Genomic DNA, 22,535 nt, shown 5'->3' with positions numbered 1-22,535 from the left:
TTTGTGGGTGTGCAGTGGAATTGCTGGTCAAAAAGTATAAACATTTTTTTAATATTTATTTATTTATTATGTATACAATATTCTGTGTGTGTGACTGCAGGCCAGAAGAAGGCACCAGACCTCATTACAGATGGTTGTGAGCCACCATGTGGTTGCTGAGAATTGAACTCAGGACCTTTGGAAGAGCAGGCAATGCTCTCAACCTCTGAGCCATCTCTCCAGCCCAAGTATAAACATTTTTAATATTCCAACATTGTCAACTTTATCATGAAGAATGCTTTCCAGAGAGCTCACTTCCCACATCTGCCCAAAGCTCAAGTCACTTTTTTAAATAAGAAAAAAATTAGACCTACATCAATCTAAAATTTTTTTAAAAATTCATTGATTTTTCCTTTATGTGGGAAGTTGAACATCTCTTTAGTGCATTTATTGGGCACTTGGAATTTATCATTCGTGAGGTTTCTATTCAACTATTTGGGCCATTTTTCCACTAAATTATTTGGGTTTGTTTTATTTTTAAAGTTCTTTATAATATTATGTTCCAAAAGTTGTCTGTTTACCTTTTTATTATATTTACTAAGTATTGATTTTTATTTTTCTCTCTACAGGAACTTTTTAAGCTTTTTTGGTATTATCTCTCAATTTTGTTCTATACAGAATTGATTCTTCATATAACAATTGGTTCATGCCACTTTTCAGATGACTTCTTCAAGACTATATTGGGAGGGGACAGTAAGTCAGACCTAAGCACGTGTGACAGTCCCTAAGGAAATCTATTACTTTGTAAGCTAATTAAAATAAAATAATTTTCTTTCTTAAATTTTATTCTCTGTGAATGGGTTTTGCCTGCGTGTGTGCCTGTGTACCGTGTGCATACAGTGCTCACAGTGGCCAGAAGAGGGCGATGGATCCCCAGAACCGGAGTTACAGATGAAGGCCCGCCATCATGTGGGTGCTGAAAACTGAACCTGAGTTTGTATCTACACAAAAGCCGTTCACCACTGAGCCATGGCTCCAGCCCCCAACTCAAAAATTTTAAAGGAAGATATCTTTTTACTACTGTGTTCTTTAATTTTTGGTGGGTTTTTGTTTTCACAAATAAAGTCGATCGGCTTATATCCAAATACATAGTGTATTTTCAGCTTTGTTTCAACTAAACTAAGGCTATAAAATCTACTTCTGACTGACATCAACATATTAAATTCTCAAGGACGGAATAGTCAAATACACCACGTGTCCAAACACCAGTGCACACAGGTACTTTTGCAGTTGAAACTAAACAATGTGATTAAACAAAATAGTCGCTCGTGAATTCAAATACACAGATCTAAACTCTGGGAGTTTAGCCATGTCCATGAATGACACCATGGACACCCAAATGGGAAGCTGACTCCTTGAAAGAATAAAAATGTTACAGAGAATAACTTTGGAAGACTGTCTTAAAACTGAGGGGGATTCAGGCAGTGGTGGTGCATGCCTTTAATCCCAGCACTCAGGAGGCAGAGACAGGCGGATCTCTGTGAGTTCAAGGCCAGCCTAGTCTGCAGAGCGAGTTCCAGGACTGGCTCTATAGCTACCTAGAAACTCTGTCTCAAAAAACAAAAGCAAAACAAACAAACAAAAAAAAGAGGGGGTACTGGCCTCTGAAGAGGTCAATTAGATGCCTGATAAGTAGCTGTCTGGTAGAGGAACGGCACGTAAAGTAGCTGGAATGGTGCCTCCTTGAAGCCCGTGCAAACCACAGCTCCCTGTGCCTCCCAGACTTCGCTCACTAAAGCAAGGATCTACCGTCAGCCACGTGATTCTTGCCAATTGTCTTCGTCAGTAATAAAAGTATTACCTTACTTTGCCACTGATGTGCATAATGTTTACGTGTGTGTGTCGTGGGATAACCTTTTTGTACACTGTGAAGATATGTCTCTGACAAGGCACCTTCTGATTGGCTTAATAAAGAGCTGAACAACCAGTAGCTAGGCAGGAGGGGGATAGGCAAGACTTCCGGGAAAAGAGAGGAACTCCTTCCCACCAGCAAAGATGTAAAGGGAGTCCAATGTACAGTACAGAAGAGAGGTAACGAGCCACGTGGCAGAACGTAGATTAATATAAACGGGTTTATTTAAGTTATAAGAGCAGTTGGGAACAAGCCTAAACTAAGGCCAAGCTTTCATAATAAAGAAGTCTCCGAGTCATTATTTGGGAGCTGGTGGTCCAAAGAAAATCCAACGACATGTGTGTGAGAGGGAAAGACCCATGTGGTTAGAGGCCAACCTTTCGCAGCTGGTTCTCTCTACACTGTAGGTTCTGAGGATTGAACTCAGGTTGTCTGGCTTGGCAGCAGACTCCTTTACCTGCTCCCTGAGCCATCTTTCCAGCCCAGGTCATATTTGTCTGTCTTTTTAGCTCTAATTGTGTGATAATAGGCCTCTGTCTCCTGGATGGGAAAGAAAAAAAGACAAAAAGCAAAGCCCAGGATTTGAGAGGTAGAAGCAAGAGGGCTAGCCATGAATGTGAGGTCAGTCTGGTATACAAAGCCAGTTCCAGACAACCAAGACCCTGTCAGTGGTCAAGGATTAGATTTGCCCAGCACACTCAAGGCCCTATGTTCAACTTCAGGCACCACGTATAAAAAAACGAATCAGGTCAGGAGTTTTACTGGTGGCTGAATGGTGAAGGACTAATTTAATCTTCTGTGGCCTAGTTCCAGGTGTCTTTGCCTGAAGAAAGCTATTCTGTCAAGGCCTGATGTGGGCCTTCACCAAGGCTGCCTTCCACACCTCCCCAGTTGCACTTTTAACTTCCTTTCTGACCTCAATATGAACCCTTCCCCTGCCTCCAATTCCCAGTACACACAAAAGCCTTATACTAAAAAGGTGGGGTTTTTTTTCCCCACGATGATTTAAAAGCTTGATCCTACATCCTCTACTCCCTGAGCCCTAAGACATTGCACATTTGAAACTAATTAAAAAGATTTGTATCCCATAATTCCTGACTGAGAGGCTATCCGCATGTGTCCTTGAACCGCGTATTGTGGCTGAGAAGCGAATCGCACGCTGTATTCATTTTCCCCGGGGATGTGCTGGAGCCAATATTCTCATCTCTTCCCAACTTCCACTCAGCAGTACCTTTGGCAGCTTTGAGACTGGCAACAGTGTGGGTATTTATACCAGGGAAAGCGGTGTGCTACACAGCCAGGCTGTTAACACTGCGCACACTGTCAAACATTCCAGCACGCCACTGGGGAGGAGGTTCTTCTGGTTTCCAGTAACAGAGACCCACTTGAGCTGGCAGAAGTGAAAGGGGGATGTTGTCACACGATTCTGCTGGTGAGGTGCCGAGGCGCTGATGTGGGGGTGACAGGGGGCCCTCAGGAAGGAGCTGAGACTGGGACTTGAAAATCACTCTGCTCTTCACTCTTCTCTGTTTACTGTGCTTCTCTTCCTCCAACAACTTTCTCCCCCAGCTCCTAACCTACCTGGAGAGCACACCGGACCTGGAAGAGACCTGCTCTGAGGCCAGTTTCCCTGGGAAACTGGTATCTGTCTCGGTTCCAAGTCCAGCTTCTCAGGCAGGGACTTAAAATGGAAGAAAATTCTGCCGCAGCCAAGGCCTGGCCAAGGCAAAGTAGGTGGGAGTGAGCAAAACTGAGGCCAGCAGCACAAGCGAAAGATCAGAGCCCTGGCAAAGACTTTTCCATCTCCGACCGACTCTTCTCTAGCATCAGCGAGGGCCCTCACTCATTTCCCCCGATGCCACTCCAGGTTACCCAGAAGACGTTGGAAGGACGGTGTTCATCTCTGACACTTTCAGACTTTTCCCTTGTCACTGCTCCCAAACACAAATAACAGCTATGGACATCTCCTTGCCTTGTGCTCGGGATTGTGAACGTTCTAGAATGCACAAATGACGCTGGCATAATCGTGTCCGCGGGGGGCGGGGACACTTCTGCATCCATAGCATCCATCCCACTGTGGATACGGGGAAGGGCAGCAGTTTATACAGGTCTGTCTTTAGCGACTTCAGCACTGCCAAGCTCTTCCCAGGTGAAAGGCACTGTTCATGGAGGAAGATCCTAAATCACCTGCAAGAGACAGGAAAACTCCCTAAATATGCTCAAAAATAGTTACCGGACAGGCAGTGGTGGCGCACGCCTTTAATCCCAGCACTTGGGGGGCAGAAGCAGGCGGATCTCTGGGAGTTCGATGCCAGCCTGGTCTACAGACTAAGTTTCAGGACAGCTAAGAGACACAGAGAAACCCTGTCTCAAAACACAAAAACAAACAACAAAAAAACCATAGCTACTGTCCCTAAAGGCTGAGAACTTTGCTTGTTTGGCAGAGGAGCTCCCCAATATTCATGGTTCCAGTCTTAGCACCATAAGACTGGGGGTGGTGGTATAGTTCTTGCACTCAGGAGGCAGAGGCAGGAGGATGGAAGGTCAGGGTCATACACAAGGTGACAGTTACAGCAAGTTTGAGGTAAGCGCAGGCTACAAAAGACCCCGTCTTTAAAAAAAAAAAAAAGCAAAGAAACAAAAAAACTATACAGATACTATACAGATAGACATGCTTTGTTGAGAGAGGCTTGCTGTTTATTTGTTGAGACTACGTCTCACTACGTAGTCTTGGCTGGCCTAAACTAGCCTTGAACTCATCTGCCTTTGCCTGCTTGGTGGCAAGATTAAAGGTGTGCACTACCACACCCAGCCAGGGTCAGTTTTAAAAAATAAATATGTTGGCGGGGCATATTTTTAGACTCAGCACCCAGGAGGCAGAGGCAGGCAGATCTCCATGAGTTTGCGGCCAGGCTGATCCACATAGAGTTCCGGGCCAGATAAGGCTACCTAGTAAGAACACGTCTTAGAAAAAAATTACCTTGCCTGCAGGGTGCCAGGCCCAGTGGCACACTCCTGCAATCCCAGTACATTACCGGAGGCTGAAGCAGGCAGATGGCGAATTCCAGCCAAGTCTGGGCTACGAGAGAGAGAGAGAGAGAGAGAGAGAGAGAGAGAGAGAGAGAGAGAGAGAGAGAGAGAGAGAGAGAGAGAGAGAGAGAGAGAGAGAGAAAAGAAAAACAAAAAAGACATCTTTCAGTTCAGCCGCTCTGGACCTATTCTTTCCATCCTCCCACTTTGCGCCTCGGTAGACACGTGCTGCCATCCCCGGCAGACTCCGAGATGTCCACCGAAAGAAGAGAGGCCATTTCCTCTCTCTGCGTGTCTGTTTTCGGAGTGAAGAAACTCTGAAGAATGCCCCCACCAGCTAACTTCTCCCCAGAAAGAAGGGACACCCCCTGCCTGCTTGAACCACTCGTAGACAACGGGGACTGGTACTGCCATGATTGGCTCAGAGCAATCAAGACCTCCTGTAACAGTGTACGACGGGGCAGAACGACAGTCTGCTAGAACGGACGGAAGGGGAGCAATCAGCAGGGGCGGCCCGGACCCTGACTCTGAAGCCCTGCAATCAGACAACACGCAGTGCTCCGGCCCTAGCAGGCTTTACTCTGGCCACTTTAGTCCCTTATTTCTCCCTCAGACCAAATCCAGTGGATCCGCCCACCGGAACCTGGTTTTTATCTCCCCCATTTCCCCCTTTTGATTTATTCTAATTAGTAGCAGAGCTGGCTCCCTGCCTGGCATTTTCGCCGCTAAATCAAGATTTTGAACATATGAAACTTTACGGTGATGGGGACACTAATAAACAAAGTCGTTACAGACTGCAGGCCCCTCTAATCAGGCGGGGCTGAGATCTGCCTGCAAAGGAAGTCAAGCTCAGAAGCCAAGTGATAAAAGTCGGAACACAGTATTGTTGGGGTTAAAACTTTTTATTACTTTTAGAAAGTATTTCGTGCATTGAATTCTGAACGCTGAGTAGAAACTTCCAACAGAAAATAAGGAGTTCCGTGCTGGAGAACTGGCTGGGGGCCGGCGGTGTTGATCAAAAAAAGCACACGAGCAATTGATTTAAGACACCTCTCTTAGGAGAGTCTCTAGGCTTAACAATCTTCTGCTCTCCATTAAAAATAAAGAAATACATACAAGTTTAATTTTCTTTTTTTTCGCCTAGGTTACCAAGTTCCTCTTTACACCCAAAAGGGCCTAGAGTTGACTATGGAGTTCATAAGAAACATACTGCGCCCCTTTTCTTCCTTCACCACCTCCGGAGGTTTGGGACTCATTTGCTGCTCCCCTTGAACCGCAGTCTACCTCCTTGACCACGTGTTCCTGACAGAGAGAATGTCCAGGTGGCCCGGTGCTGGGAAACCTGTCAGACGTTACTCAGTGCAATAAAAGAACCCAGCAGACGAGTCCCCGGCATATTGTTGCAGGGAAACCCTTTCAGAATTCGCTAATTGGGAATTTGTGATAATTTGGGGAAGGGCTGGCTGAAGTTAACCTTTGTGGGGGAATAAAGAGTTCACTGAAGTTCTGCACAGTATAAACAAGATTAGACGGGGAATAATTATCTACTTAAAAGAGCCAGTTGTTTTGAAAAGCTTTCTACAGAAGTATCCTTTTACATACAAACAGGGTAATTATGACTTAAACAAAGGCTGGCCTGTTTCTTAGGCTTCTTTGAAATGTCAATTACAAATTACTCTTGTCTAGTCTCCAAAGCAAAGTCCATCCCTGTGCACTGGCCGCAGTTGGTTAGCTTGCTTCCACTCACTGTATTTACAAATACAAACCTGTAGTCCTTCTAAAGTAATACAATTCAATTCACGCTTTTCACTAACCTAAACAGTGGGTCCGTCCTACAGTGCGGTGAGGATTTACTAATTACTAGCATGTGGCCAGTCTGGAATGCGTGGAGCGACGATGTGTGGCTGCATATTAAGGGAAAAATCTAAGAAGAAAACTCCCATCCAGCAGAAGGCTTTTGTTCTTTACATTAACATAGCAAGAAGCACATTTTGTACTGTAACTCAGTCCCTGTATCCTGAAACCGAAACAGTTCTCCTCAAACAATCCTGCTACCCTCTATTATTTTAATTGATTTTACTACTCATTACACTAGCCCCTACCCTTACCACGGAGGATTATTCCCAGAGGGTGTGGAAACTTTATGCACATATGATTTTTCACCTGTATGTTGTGTGTCCCTATGATACAATTTCATTTAGGTAGAGTCCCTGTCGAGCATGAACAAGGCTCTGGGTCCTATCTGTACTGCTGCAGAAAAACAAAAGGTCTATTTGGCAGTTCTATTGTTCCCACACCCTCGGTTACTCTTTACTGGGTAGTCAAATTTTCTTGGAGAAGGATGAGGTGGAGGAGGAGTGAAGTTGTTTTTTTTTTTAATTTATTTATTTATTAAAGATTTCTATCTTGCCGGGCGGTGGTGGCGCACGCCTTTAATCCCAGCACTCGGGAGGCAGAGGCAGGCGGATCTCTGTGAGTTCGAGACCAGCCTGGTCTACAGAGCTAGTTCCAGGACAGGCTCCAAAGCCACAGAGAAACCCTGTCTCGAAAAACAAAAAAAAAAAAAAAAATATTTCTATCTCTTCCCCGCCGCCGCCTCCCATTTCCCTCCCCCTCCCCCAACCAAGTCCCCCTCCCTCATCAGCCCAAAGAGCAATCAGGGTTCCCTGCCCTGTGGGATGTCCAAGGACCACCCACCTCCATCCAGGTCTAGTAAGGTGAGCATCCAAACTGCCTAGGCTCCCACAAAGCCAGTACGTGCAGTAGGATCAAAAACCCATTGCCATTGTTCTTGAGTTCTCAGTAGTCCTCATTGTTCGCTATGTTCAGTGAGTCCGGTTTTATCCCAGGCTTTTTCAGACCCGGGCCAGCTGGCCATGGTGAGTTCCCGATAGAACATCCCCATTGTGAGTGAAGTTGTTTTGTTTATAAGTTGGGTACAGTAAGAAATCAATACTTAGCCGGGTGGTGCTGGGGCACCCCTTAAATCCCAACACTCGGAAGGCAGAGGCAGGGGGGCCTCGATGAGTTCGAGGCCAGTATGGTCTACAGAGTTTAGTTCCAGGACAGCCAAGGGCTTCACAGAGAAACCCTGTCCTGAAATAAATAAAAAATGAAAAACAAACCCAGAACAATAAAAACTACCAATGTTTAGTATCTGTGGCGGTTGACCGTGAAGCCTGAAGCCACAGAGAGCTGTTCTGAAATCACCTTCCTAGAATAGCTGGGAGATGAGAGCATTCCTTCCCGGCTATCTGGAATCCTGCAGCTGTTAACTGGGTTTCTGGAGTAGGTGTACGCTGCCTTCAGGGGCCTCCCTGCTCTGAGATGGCGTAGTGAGAGTCCCTACTCCCTGCCCTTCTAAATCAGCGCCTCTGTCTCCTCTCAGACCCTGGCTGTTTTCTAGGTCCTGCTGCCTCTTGCTAGTCAGCATTCAGTCTCGCTCATTTCCAGCTTCCCATGGCTTCAGCTCAGCCTTTATAAGGTTTCTTCCTCTTGTCGTGAGCCAAACCAGGCTTTCTCATAGAAGCCGAGGCAAGTGGAAGCCGTGCGTTCTTTCCACCAAACAGGTGAGCCCTGGCTCCTCGCTCTGTTCAGTTTCTGACTCTTGGCTGCGTTTTCCTCCCACGGTCCTCTAATCTCTATTTGCTGTTTCGTGTGCCAAATTTTCACACCAGAAGCCAGGTATGGTGGGTGATGAACGCCTAGAATCCCAGGGTTCAGGAGCCCGTGGTAGGCAGATCTCTGAGTTCAAGGCCATCCAGGGTTGCTTACTGAGACCCTATCTCAAACAACAAACACGGAATGGGGTTGGTGAGGTGACTCGGGGGTCAAGAGCGCAGAGTACCTAGATTCAATTTCCAGCACCCATATGGTGACTCACAACCATCCATACCTCCATTTCCAGGGGACTTGAAGCCCTCTTCTGATCTCTGTGGGCCCCAAGGTGTACATACATACATTCAAAAATTCAAAACATTTTTACACATAAAATATATCTTTAAAAAGAAGAACAAGGATAAGGGCAGGCAAGACGGCTCAAAGGGTAAAGGTGCTCACTACCAAGCCTCCTAAACTGAGTTCAACCCTAGAAACCAAGCAGTGGAAAGAGAGGACAGATTCCATTCAGCAAGTTGTCCTTATTTCCACATACTATGGACAAGTGCTCCTACACACACACACACACACACACACACACACACACACACATAAAAAGAAAACAAAATAGATAATGTATTATCATGGTGGTTAGATATGACCCCAAACCCAGGTCTTTCACTTTTACCAATCTTTCCTTTTGCCTTGGTTTCATCATTTGCCAGGTTGGCATAATACCTATCTTGCAGATGTGTGAAAACTAGTTTTTATAGATGCTCATATGTGCCTGAAATATAGCAAACATTTTCTAAATGTCCCCCAATAACAACATTATTATGTTTCTGTTACTTAGATTTACCCTGAAGCAGAATCCAAAGACAGAGAAAATCATGCAGACATGAGCAGAAAAAGAATCCCTCACCTAGGAATCTGCCATCTTGACCAGATGAGAACTCTGATAAATTAATATTTCCTTAAGGCCTTTCTCCTTTCTTCTCTATAAATCTATACTTTTTTAGAAATCTCACTAGAAACCCCATTTATAGTAAAATATATGTCCTGCGCTCCTAGGGCAACCCCAATGGCTGCTGGTTTTATCTTATTAGATTATATCTAGGGCACTGCCTTTCATCTCATTTATCAAAAAGAGAGAAAGTGTTAGAGTCTCTTAGCAGCCCTTTGCGTTGTAACTTCAGAGCCACAGTGGTAACCATGGTCAGTACTAAGACATGTAAGTGCAGCCTTCCTTGGGAAGCCCATCCCCACATCTGAGGTGTGTATACCTCCCCCACGGGGACCACTTCTCTATTTTCACTCAACTTCAACCCTGCTTCATCCAGCTTCCCTTTCAGTTCTTTTCTGAGGTTGAAGGATCTGGTTTTACCTGAGTCAAGGCTGCAAAAGGTTAAGGGAATTAAGGTGCCTACTGGCACCCAGTAAAGCCACATCACCCAATTTGGCAAGGAGATAGATACTGACCACCCTGTAATCCATGATCCCTGCCCCCTCATTCCCTATCTTTCTGCAAATACCCCCTGCATGCATGACCTCCTTCAAGACATCCATTTCAGTCAGAACCTTCCCTGCTTCCGACAGTTCTCTGCCTCTCAGTTCCAGAGAACAACTGTGATTGATACTTGATGTAGTTGTTATGGAAGTCAGCTGTGACTTGGATTTTTTGTTGTTGTTTTTGTTTTCTTTTTTTTTATTGGTTTTTCAAAACAGGTTTTTCTCAGTAGCTATGAAGCCAGTCTTGGAACTCACTCTGTAGACCAAGCTGGCCTCAAACTCAGAGATCTGCCTGCCTCCTCCTCCAGAGCGCTGGGATTAAAGGTGTGCGTCACCTGCAGCGGCCGAGGTCAGTTCTCAAAATGCATGGATGAGTCACCAAACGGAGGCAAGCCCTCCCTCAAGCCAGCCGGCCAAACAGGCCACAGCCTTTGACCATAAACATCAGAGGAGAGAACTGAAGAGGAGACTATCGTAATGGTCTGCTGTCCCTTTAAGAGACAAGCCACACCCACTCCCTCCCCATCTGCTGAGGCAAGCTGATCTTCAGCTTCCAGCCTGAGTCCCTCCCTTTCCCGCCTCTCGCCCCTGCCCCAGCCTTGCTCCATACTCCCCACTCCCCCCCTCGTCTATCTCTGTCTCTCTCTGTTTCTTTCTGCTCTTCCCCCTTCTCTCCTTAGCCCCTCTCCCCTTCCCATCCATAGTCCACTAAATAAATATCCAACCTTACTCTGCATGGCATGCCTATCTTGCCTGTTGCGTGGCTCCCTGCCTGGCACCATCCTCCTTCTGAGACCTGCAGCGTGGTCTCATGGTATGCCCATCCGTCTGTCTCTCCTTGTGGAACTCACTGCCCCTCTGGCCCACTGCAGCCACTTGGAACAGTGCCATACCTGCCTGGGATTGGCTGCCCACTGCCACTGCTTGGAGATCCGCAGCGTTTCTGCCGCTGCAGCCACTCGAGGGTCTGCAGCATTTTACTTAATGCATTACAACTATCATGGCTGGCCTGGAGTCCCACCCTGAGAGTGACACTGGGCTTTGCATGAAGGCAACATCACCTATGACCGGCATTTACAGCCTTGGTTTCCTGAGCAATTTCCCACCCCACCAATTCTGCACTGTCCTCTTTAGTCCCAACCTCGATGTCTATGCTTTTGTTTCTTATCTAACCTCATCTACGTCTCATCCATTTGGTTTGGGGCAACTCTCTCCTTAGATATCCTCCCACCTCTGTTTAGTGTTATTTAAGACAGATTCTCCTGTATCCCAGGCTGATCTCCTTGAACTCCTGATCCTCTTGCCTCTACCTCCTTAGTGCTGGGATCACAGGCATGTGCCTCCATATCTGGTTTATGTCGTGCAGGGGATGGAACCCAAAGCCTCACGCATGTTCTTCATGTATCCTGCCAAGCCACTCTATCTATCTCTGTTTTCTGTTGATGTTCACACAGATAATCCTAGTTAGACCCCAGTGGTGGAGACATCTACATTGGTTCCAAAGTCTCTGCTATAATTACTTAAGGAATCAGCCCTTGCCAAGGGGAATCCTGGGTCCCAAGTCACAGCCTGTCTGTTCTCCGTGCTAGTCCTTTCCATGCCCCTCATGGAAGTTTTAGTCCTTAGTATCAGGCTGCATGATCCACCACAGATGGTAATCAAGTCCTTCTCCAAGGCCTGCACCCTTGTTTGAACTCTAGTCCCATGACCAGAGGTCATGTCAAATCTTCTTATCCTTGCTAGCCCTCTCTAGGATCTGGGCCTTGTTTTATAACACAGCTGGGTGCCTGCCATCCACCTGGAAAGTGATCCACAGAATGGCTACCCATCCATTTTACTCTTAAACTCTTCATTGGCACCACTACCACCCAGCGCTAGGGTCCCCAATTTAAATGAAAATTCTAAGTTTGCCTAGATTTCAGCTATTTGTACTAAAGGTCCTCTCTTCTACCAACTTTCAGACAGGCTCTTCTGAGTCCTCCTCTTGACCAGGTTTCAGCTTGGCCCTGTTCTGTCTGAACTACTGAGCTGGTAAGTTCATGGCTGACCATACTTGTGATGGTTAAGTCCCACCTTCACCACGAATTACCTTAGAGGCCTGATGTGGTGGCCCACACTGTCAAGCACAGTACCCGGGATGTTGAGCCAGGCTGATCTCTGAGTTTGAGGCCAGCCTGGACTATATAACGAGCTCTAGGCCAGCCAAGGCTACCTAGAGAAACCATATCTCCAAAAACAGTGTTTGGTAAGTTTAAAAAGGATTATCCATTATCCTTTAGTAGTTTCCAACCAATGACCCTCTTCACCCTGCCCCTGGCTGTGTATCACTTATCTTGTATTAGGCTTTCATTTCTATGTAGCTCCTTTATTGATCTCTATTGTAATAGTGTCAAATAAAAATTTTCTCCTTATCTTAACAAGTATGAGAAAAAAGTCTTAACACTTGCCATGGTCTTGGGACAACAACCGAGGACAAGCCACGGCCCGGCTGCCTTCAGAGTCTCTCTCCCTGTCTTCCTGGTGACTCGAGAAATATGGTCATATTCCAGGTCCTTAAGCTCTTTCCTCAACAGCCCTTAGTGGACTCAGTATCCCAACCAACACAGCTCTAGCAGAGTCGTCTCAACTATTAACAAACCAACCGGTCCGTCCTGCCACCTCAATGGTTTAGTCAGTCAGATAATCAAAATATAGGAATATATTTAAATGGTTTCTCAGCATAAATGTTTTTTTTTTTCTTTTTTGGTTTCTGTGACTTCAGAGCCTGTCCTGGAACTAGCTCTTGTAGAGGAGGCTGGCCTTGAACTCACAGAGACCCGCCTGCCTCTGCCTTCCAAGTGCTGGAATTAAGGGCGTGAGCCACCACCACCCAGCTAAATGTATTTTCAAAGAGTCGTAGTTTTTGTATCATCAACATAAACAAAATACATACACTTGGGATATGGACTATCTACCCTGGGCTCTTTGACCTAAAAAAAAAAGATTACACAAGATACAAGTCTTCCATGTTCCTACGGTGGCATGAACAAATTCTTCGCCCTTGTTTTGAACAATGACTTTGTCTGAAATTCCACCTCTTGAGTTCCAATTACACTTTTGTCCTTAGCAAAGAGGCTTTATTGTAAAGGTTTCCTTACCCACAACCCTGATTTCATGTTTTATTCATCTCCTTCTTTAGATTTCAAGTAAGGTAAGGATGCCAAAATTCAAACTTTACTTAATGTTGTGTTGATGCCAAGTGTCAGACTCTCCTGTTGAATCTCTTCCGTCTCCGTCACGGGGGTTGTTCCTGAAGTACTTTCGGGGAAGTGACGCGACAGCCATTCTTTGGTTCTCATGGCCTTGCAGTGGAGGCAGGGCCTTTCTCTAACTTGGTAATTTTCCAGATCCCTATGCCTCAACACTGATTTTCTCCTCTTGATACTGGCGGGCGACGGAGGCTGTTCACTTTCGCTCTCCTTCCACGAGGATGCTCCAGAGTTGGATTCCTCATTTTCGCGCTCAGTGCTATCGCTGTCTTGCTGGATCTGATTCTTCCGGTGGAACTGGGAATGGCGCCTAGCTCGTCTATGTTCAAGGTAGGCACTGACCAAAGCGATTTCGGAGTCAGTTACGGCAGAAAGTTGGTTCTGCTTTGGTTTCTTCATCACTTGTGAATAGTCCAAGGATCTGTCTTTACTTTGTTGCTTATAGAAAGTTTCTTTACTTGCTAACCAAGAAAACAGATCAGCAAGTTAGGCAAGAATAGTCATTAATAATTGGTTGCTATAGAAAGATCAATTAAGCCAGGTGGTGCTGGCCCACTCTTTTAATCCCAGCACTCAGGAGGCAGAGGCAGGCGGATCTCGTGAGTTTAAGGCCAGCCCGCTCTACAGAGAGAGTTCCAGGACAGCCAAGGGTACACAGAGAAACCCTGTCTTGAAAAACAAAGAAAGGAAGGAAGGAAAGGAGGGAGGGAAGGGGGAGAGAGAGAGAGAGAGAGAGAGAGAGAGAGAGAGAGAGAGAGAGAGAGAGAGAGAGAGAGAGGTCAGTGAGAAGGACAGACAGTTTTGGCGGCCCTACAGAAGGTGTCTGGAGAGCCAGAGCCTGCCTTCTGCTTATAAATTGGCATATTTACAGGACAGAGGACCTGGGACAGGGAAGGAGGTTTCAAAGTTTTGTTTTTGGCTTGCAGTTGGCCCTTGTTGGACATAACCTGTGAGCAATCAGTTAAAGAGTGTTAGGTCCTTCAGTCAGAGGTACAGGCCTTTAAGGCCAGCACTGGGGAGGCAGGTGGATCTCTATGGAGCTCAAGGCCAGCCTCGCCTACAAAGTTGAATTCTAGGTCTGATAATGGTTACGTAGTAAGACCCCATCTAAATAACTCAATTAGTCATCTGACCACCCATAAATACCGGATGTGGCTGGGCACTATCGGGGTCTTCAGTGGGGATGGTGGCAGGAACCTAGGGAAGTAAACTACTTTATGTATTCCTGAATGTTGATTACTGTGGTTTCAGGAAACTGCTACAACTCTTCAAAATGGCACTTTTCAAAATGATGGGGCCTTGGCTAACAACTTCACATTACCCAAGAAAGTCCGACCCAGCGGTCAAATCACTGCCTTCCTCAATCAGTCGCTAATGCCAGCAAAATGAGTGCTTTTCTGGCGCTGCTCTCCACCCCACAGAGACGGGAGGAAATGACTGCAGAACCTTTGTAAGCCCTGGATGTGGTATCAAATGGAAGGTTTCCCGAGAAGAAATGTCGCGAAGGTGGCAGGGTGTGTGGGAGAGGGATTTGACAGCAAGACAGCCTCTCTCTCCTTGCCATGCTCTGTGCTGATGTTGGCTCGTAGCAGCTCAAAAAGCCTGATACATCTTTGAAAATTTTGTGAGATGGTTAAACCATCATTGCTAAACAAATTTACAATTAAATCAGTCTACCAAAAAGGTGATAATTACTTAATGCCCATAATTTCCTAATTATCTTCCTACATTTTATTATGCTGTGGACTCTCAGAGCTGTTTATCTGGGTGTGGGAAGGCCTACCGGAGGATGCATTATTATTGTACTTCTGTCTCCAAGTCTGTTCTCTGACAATATGCTGCCAGCTCCAAACCATCATGGGAGTGAGCATTTACCTGGAAACTAGCAAAAAGACCAGGGCTTAGTGCCCGGGGCTAGGAAAATGATGGAGACTGTGTTTCTAATGTAGATTGTCACAGCTGCCACCTAACTGTGAATAGCAACTCACAATCAAGACATACTCTCCCAGTGTTCTGAAGCTGTTATTCACTTCATCAAAGCAGCCGATGAACAGCTAAGCTGATGTCTCGATTCCATTTCATTCTTAAGCTTTGAGGACAATAACATTTTGTTTGTTAGTTTGTTTGTTTTTGTTTTTCGAGACAGGGTTTCTTAGTCGCGAAGGATTTAGTCCTGGAACTAGCTCTGTAGACCAGGCTGGCCTCGAACTCACAGAGATCTGCCCCTCTCCGAGTCTTCCGAGTGCTGGGATTAAAGGTGCGCACTACCACCACCCAGCGAGGACAATAACATTTATGCTAACATTATACTCACTTGGTCACTCGGCTTATAACTATAACCTAGGAGGCAAGGGTCTGGCAAAAATCAAAAAGAACACTGTGTGTGAAATCAGGAGTCTACAGAGAACTTAACACAAATACTTCATAAATTATGGGACAGAAATCTTTCCTATCAATACACACACATTTGTCTATTCACAAAGCTTTGTGAAGGCAAGCCCCGAGACTCGACAGCAAAGGGAGCTCTGGCTACCGTAATCTGTCCTTTATGGTGGCGGCTCTGCTGGGGCATCTGAGTCGTCTCTGCCTTTGGAAGGAGGGAAGCCTTCACCCAGAGGCCTTCTAGCCTCCACCCTCCTCTGGAGAGCCCGAGACGGCTCACCTTGATGCTCACCTTGACTTACTGGCGCACTGGTCTCACCGTCTTCATCCCACTTGCTGGCAGACATCTGTTTCAGGAATACAGTGAGATGAGCTCAGTCAGTTGCCCTACGGTAACATCGACGAGCCCAGGACCATTGCTTGAGGTCCTTTACTAAGGTCTAGCCTTGAACAGTCAACCCGGTCAGACACGCACATCTGGAGTTCCTTGTAATGGGGACCTACCTCCACTGTCAGTTCAAAAGACCATGCTTCTGTAGCAGAATCCACCAAAATGGTCTGACCGAGCAAAACTGAGCAAAGACTGTAGATAAAATAATACTCACGAGGTGATAAAGTTTTCTATCACTTATAATACATAGAAGTTTCATTTAAAAACAGATGAGGGGGGAGGGGCTGGAGAGATGGCTCAGCAGTTAGGACCACTGGCTGCTTCTCCAGAGGAACTGGATTCAATTCATAGTACCCACATGGCAGCTTAAAACTGTCATGTTCCGGGGGATCTGACACCTTCAGACAGATAAACATGCAGGCAAAACACCAATGCACATAAAATAAAAGTAAATTTAAAAAAATCACTCAAAAAATGGATTGGGGGCCTGGCAAGAAGGCTCAGTAGATAAAGGCACATGGTGCTAAGCCCTACGACCAGCATTCGATCCCTGGGGACGGCATGGAAGGAGAACTGACTCCCAAAAGTTGTCCTCTGACCCCCACATACACACCATTGCGCATGCTCACTCTCAGGCACGTGTGTAAACCCACACACAATAATACACGTAATAAATTTAGACCAAAACCATATTTGAATCCCAGTGTGGTAGCACACACCTATAATCTCCACACTCAAGGTCCCGAGTTCAAGGCCACTCTGGGTTATATAGCAAGCGCCAGTCTCAAAAAAACCACACATCAGCTTCAAATGAGTCCTTTAAGAACTCAGGATGGCTGGGCGTGGTGACACATACCTTTAATCCCAGCACTCAGGAGGCAGAGGCTAGTGGATTTCTGAGGTATGAAGCCAGCATGGTCTACACAGCGAGGTCCAGATCAGGGAGACCTTCATAATGAGACCCTATCTCAAAAATGGATTGATTAATTAATAGCGACTTTATTCCTTCTTCTTCCAAATTGTCCACAATTAGGAAATACAATTTGTACAGAGAGTCAAAACTTGTTTAGGTCGAAAGGTGCTCTGCCGAATGTGTTAAGTTCATTACTTTTTAAATTTTTAGCTTTTTAAAGACTGGTCCTCAGGTAGTGCAGTTGGCCTGGAACTAACCTTGTAGCCAAAATGACCCTGAACCTACAGATCTTCCTGCTTCTGCCTCCCAAGTACTGGTATTATGGGGCATGCCACCACACCGGCACATATTTGAATAGTTCTAGCAGCAAAATCCAAGATCCCTGGTTTAATACTTTCTCCAGGACTCCAGTAGAGTATTTCCTTGTCTCTCTCTCTCTCTTTTTTTTTTCTTGGTACAGTGGTCATTCTCTAAATATCTCAAGATTGAAGTCCTTCCTAAAGTTACATTTTTAAAAAATGTGTTAGGACCCCATGCATATTTTAAATTTAACATGTATAGAGAGAATTATGAAAAGACTGGAGGCTGTGAACCTAGATGTTAATAGCGGTTGGGGATGTCTGTATAATCTGGACTCTGGAGTGGTGTCTGTTCCATTTTGTCTACCTTCCTATAATCTTATGCTCTGCAGTGGGCACTTCTGTAGTTGAGGGAAAAGGTATTTAAAAGCACTTATTAGGTTTATAAAATCATTTCCACAGAGAGATTCCACACTGGATGCCAAATCAAAATACAACCACAAAATCAAAGGAAAGATTTTACATTAAACTAAGTGGAATTGTATGAGTTATGGTTAGCACAAGCATTTCATTATCTATCCCTGTGCAGGACTTAGTGAGGGAAAGTAGTGACAGTGGTCACTCTGCAGGGCAGGGCAGGGCCGGGCTGGGCCAGGCAGTAAAGGGGGGCTGCACTCTATCTTTCTGCCACACTCCAGCTCTCCCATTTCATCATACCACTCCATCCCTTCTAAGCTCAATTTCCACAGATGCAGAAACAAGGATTTCAGACAACTATGGGCTAGAAAAACAAAAGCAGCACTAACAAACTTAAGTGCTAGACAAGCAGGCCAACTCAACAGAGGATCTCGAAGCAGGGCGGTGGTGGTGCATGCCTTTAATCCCGGCATTCAGGGAAGCAGAGGCAGGAGAATCTCCCTGAGTTCAGGATCAGTCTGGGTCTACAGAGTGAGTTCCTGGACAGCCGGAGCTACACAGAGAAACCCTGTCTCAGAAAGATAACAAAAGGAAAACATGTCTTCTAAGAAGAGGTGAATCCCAAGGGCATGGGCGCGTTGCTTGTTGGAGGGTGATTCCCACCACGTTCCCTACCGCTCTCGACCACTGCTTTAAGGGTTGGAGATAGAGACCCACTGTCTCACAGGGAAAACGAACAAGCTCAAAGGACGGGGGAAATTCCGTCCTCCTTGACTGGCTCTCATACAGTTCTCAGGTTTCAAATCTGGGACCCTTCAGAAGAAGCAGGCCAACCCCTGGAGCTGCCACAAGGGCACAAAGTGAAAGATGAAACCCCAAAGATAATTACGGTTTCAATCAGCGCTGAACAGATTTAATCCAACATTTCAAACTATGCTTTGAAGTAAACAAATAATATGGCAGGAAATCTGGATCCCTTTTCCCTCTGTCACTCTGTCACAAACCACTTGTGTGACACTGGACAAGTCACTTAAATTCTTTGGGTTTTATCAACCGCCCCCCAAAAAGACTAAGGTGCGTATGGGGATTTTACTTGCTTACAGACAGAAGGCTGGACCGCATGCCCCCTTCGGTCCTTGGAGCATAGTTCGACAGCTCCAAACTGCTGATGTAAGCAAGGGGACCAAAGAACAGCGTAGACCTCTTAAATGATCTTCATGATGAAATTGCCAGTGATCAATTCCAATTTTTTGTTAATTTTCTAAAGTAGCTTTTCTTGCCAGGCCAAATTCAATATACTTAGCTAGGGAGTCTAAAACACATATAAGCATCACTGTTCCAATTCTCCTCCTGGCAAAGCATTTACCTCAAGAAGCATTTAGACATCAGATAAAACTTCTTGGCCAGGAGGTAGTAGGGGGAAGAGGGTTTTTTTTTATTATTATTATAATGGAATCTACCTGGCATCGAAATAACAAACCTCCTCTTCTCCATCCAGAACTAACATAGCACTCAATCTAGCTGGCCACTGCCAGCGGGGAGCTCTGGCTGGAATGCTAAATGATGGTGGCTTGATTAATCACCAGTCTATTATTAATGGCCAGAAAAGATTCTGTGTCAGCAATTTATAAGAGGTTGGTTGCTCATAGTATGTTGCGGGCCACAGACTTAATAAAGCGGACTATGCCATTCCTAAGCTTCTAGCGTTTTCTTTTGCTATTCTGTGCCTAAGAGTGCTGACTTTAGCTCTGTTTCGTTTAATTCTGTATCTTAGTCTATGCAGAAAATGGGGTTTCCTTCTAGCCACTCCCCAAATCCTACATGTGTCCTATCACAATGGCAAACATTTGTATCTTTAATAGAACCACACGGCTATAAGAGGGATTTGGAAGTCACTAACCAGTGGAGAGTTTTATCTCAATATTATATAGCATATGAACAAAAAGGTAAACAGCCTAAATTTTCAACTGCAGAATTTTCATAGTGCAACCATAAGACAGAGAAGTTATAATGAAAAGGCTGCTTCCATGAGGAAGGGTTTACAAAATATTAACTCAAAAGAAGTCAGGCTATGAAAATACACACAATATAAGTTTTGACTATGCAAGGGCAAGGAGAGAGAGAGAGAGAGAGAGAGAGAGAGAGAGAGAGAGAGAGAGAGAGAGAGAGAGAGATCGAGAAAAAACAGGGAAAAAATAACCTAGAAGGAGTTCTCCACAAATTTAACAGTTTGTATCTCTACAAAATGGAGTGGAGTGATTTTAATGTTCTTTATCCTTTCCAGTATCTTTAGATTTTCTGGCATGAGAATGCATCATTTTTTAAACAAAACAAAAAACTTTTTTTAAAAAAAAAAAAAAAGTACTTTCATCAAACTACAGACAGACAGACAGTGTAGTTGCTGAAAAACCTTACAAAGATACGATTTAAAGTGAAAAGGATTTCCTACCCAGACAGAAGCCCGAGAGAAGAACATGAGGATCAGTATGATGACGAAATAAAAAAGCAGAAAACTTCCTACTATCCCACAAGAATCGTCTTTCCCGTCCTTCCGGCACTCAGCATCCTGTCTCGGAATACTAAAACTGAGGGGCATGGGAGGAGGGTCCAGCTCCCAGAATAAAGACAAAAGATCCCCCATAATAGCTTCTTGCTTAGGAAATAATAAGACATGCTCAAAGGGATGAAGGTGACTGGGAACGATTTCCCTCCATGGCCTATGACAACTTCCCTGGCAACCTATTGTGACATACACTTAAGTAACTGTTGTAGGAACTGATAAATCTGCTTGAATTAGATGGGCAGATTTATCTAAATGACATCTAGAATAGTTTATGGTATTTCCTGAATTTCTCAGTATATTTTCTTCTGCCTAAGTCTTTTCTTCTTCGAAGGTTACATATTCTTTATTTTCATATTTAAGTGTCTAAGGTATTTTTTTTAATCAGTCTCTCTTTATTTAATGTGTACCATACCACTGTAAATTAACACACACAATTCCAATGTACTACAGGCTGCATTGTGTGTTCCCTAAAATTTAAATGTTGATGCCTTCAGAGCCATCTTGTATTTTGAGATAAGGCCAGAAGAGAGGTAGTAAAAGGAAAGTCAGATGGCTGGATGACAAGACTTTCTACCCGAGGTCAATCCCCCGTGATTCACATGGTAGAAGAACACTGACTCCCTCAAGCTACACTCTGACCTCCACATGTTCACGGTGGTACCTGTGCTCCCACACAGTGCATATACACACAAAATAAATAAACGTAAATTCAAAAAATCTTCAAGAGGGAACGGAGGCTCCATCAGGTCATAAGGGTGGAACCTTAATCTAGCTGATTGTCTCGAAGAAGAGAAAGGACACCAAGGATTCACCAACATGGGGGGGAAAGGCCATATCAGAGTGTAAGGTGAGGCCATCTGCAAGCCAACAGCACCAGGCTCAGCAGAATCCAGCCCTGCTGACATCTTCCCAAGCTGGGGGGGGGGGGGGGGGACGCCTACTCTTCTACGCTCTTTTTTCCCCATTTGGAGGAAGCACTCATGTTTTGGGATATAGTGTTACGGTAACTAAACACATAATGGCAACTATCAACTCTGATCTGACAAGTGTTATATAAGCCTGAATAAATGCACAATAGCTTGTTACCTTAAAAGGAGGAAACAGACCCCTGTTAAAAACTATGTCGAAATTATAGTTTCTTTTTAGATAGACTTACATGGGGAGAAATGAGAACCTGGCATTCTAATTTGACTGGACACTGAATTGAACCCTTTCTTTTTCAACCGTTTTCAAGTTAGTCCATCTCTAAATCTACATCTAGATCCAAACTACATCATACTAAGACAATGATCAAAATCTCACTGGAAAAAAAATTAGCTCTTTAAGAGCATACAATAACCCACCAGTTTTCATACGCAATACCACCATGACACCTCATTTCTTTCTGTTTAATCTTGATATTTATTTACATTTTCTGAGACAGCCTCATGATGTAGTCCCAGTTGACTTTCGAACTCCAGAGATCCACACGTCTCTGGCCGCCCCCCGAGTGCTGGGATTAAAGGCAAGTACCACCATGCCTGGCTGGCACACTTCTCTGGAAGAAGGAGTCCCTGAGTGCACTGCCCATTGGTCCTCTAACTCGGGTCAGTGTTGCTACTCCCAAGAAAGTTCTTCCAGGGCTGAGATTGTGCTGGATGTGCCTCCCCCAGTCTCCCTGTTTCCGCTTCACCTGTAGGAGTCAGACAAAGCCCTTTGGAGCAATAACCAGAGAGCTCCCCGCCCCATAGTCCACATCGGGAGCAGTGGTACACTGTGGGAACCGGCACTAACTACAAAGTAAAATCCGACTCACCTCCCTGGCGAATCTTTTCTCAGTACTTTGAAAAAACATTCAGGGCAAACGTGGGGTTTTGTCGTTTTGTTTTTAGCCTCAAAACCACTAACTTCAATAGAACTTTCTAGTTTTTCTTCCTAGTGCTGCAACCCCATTAGGTGGATATTTGAGAATTGAAGTTGGGTCAGAGTAATTGGGGTAAACATTTCAAAGCAGGAAAAATGCTTTGTCATTGCTGATTGTGTCTGGACACATCAGGCATGCTTGTATCCTACCAATTAGCCATCCGGCTAAATAAAACCTACTTCAAGATGAGCCCATACGGATCCTAAATAAATCTATAATTAATAATATTTAAAAATTCAGCTTGTTACAATCATTACTTTTTACTAAGGGCTCAGAACGTGGTCTGAATTTTGCAGCTCAGCTTTCTCCCTGTAGCTGAGTAGGAGCCACAAATCCGAGGGCGTTTCCCTGGCAACGATCGCTGCCCTGGTCCCTCTGCACCACCCGCTTCT

General features: G+C 45.1%; 1 protein-coding gene across 1 annotated transcript; it reads right to left on the bottom strand.

Annotated features, from left to right (window-relative positions):
• Positions 1 to 13,233: 13,233 nt before the first annotated feature.
• Positions 13,234 to 20,318, bottom strand: Ssmem1 (serine rich single-pass membrane protein 1). The gene is made up of 3 exons (XM_075953983.1): positions 20,127 to 20,318; positions 15,950 to 16,004; positions 13,234 to 13,736 (listed from the first exon to the last, which is right to left on the bottom strand). Exons 1-3 carry the CDS (start codon positions 20,316 to 20,318, stop codon positions 13,234 to 13,236), a joined length of 750 nt encoding a protein of 249 aa, XP_075810098.1.
• Between the last annotated feature and the right edge of the window lie 2,217 nt (positions 20,319 to 22,535).

Source organism: Microtus pennsylvanicus, chromosome 19, assembly GCF_037038515.1.
Source record: "Microtus pennsylvanicus isolate mMicPen1 chromosome 19, mMicPen1.hap1, whole genome shotgun sequence".
NCBI lineage: Eukaryota > Metazoa > Chordata > Mammalia > Rodentia > Cricetidae > Microtus > Microtus pennsylvanicus.
The sequence above is the reverse complement of the archived record's forward strand: the minus strand, read 5'-3'. Positions and strand labels throughout refer to the sequence as shown.

What these genes read in the sequence shown, in the direction of transcription:
- Ssmem1 (XM_075953983.1), bottom strand. Translation starts at nt 20,318, where the DNA reads ATGGGGGATCTTTTGTCTTTATTCTGGGAGCTGGACCCTCCTCCCATG. An exon ending in TCTCTCGGGCTTCTGTCTGG is followed by an intron (nt 16,005 to 20,126) that starts GTAGGAAATCCT and finishes TTCCTGAAACAG; the next exon opens with ATGTCTGCCAGCAAGTGGGA. An exon ending in CAGTGCGCCAGTAAGTCAAG is followed by an intron (nt 13,737 to 15,949) that starts GTGAGCATCAAG and finishes TTTCTTGGTTAG; the next exon opens with CAAGTAAAGAAACTTTCTAT.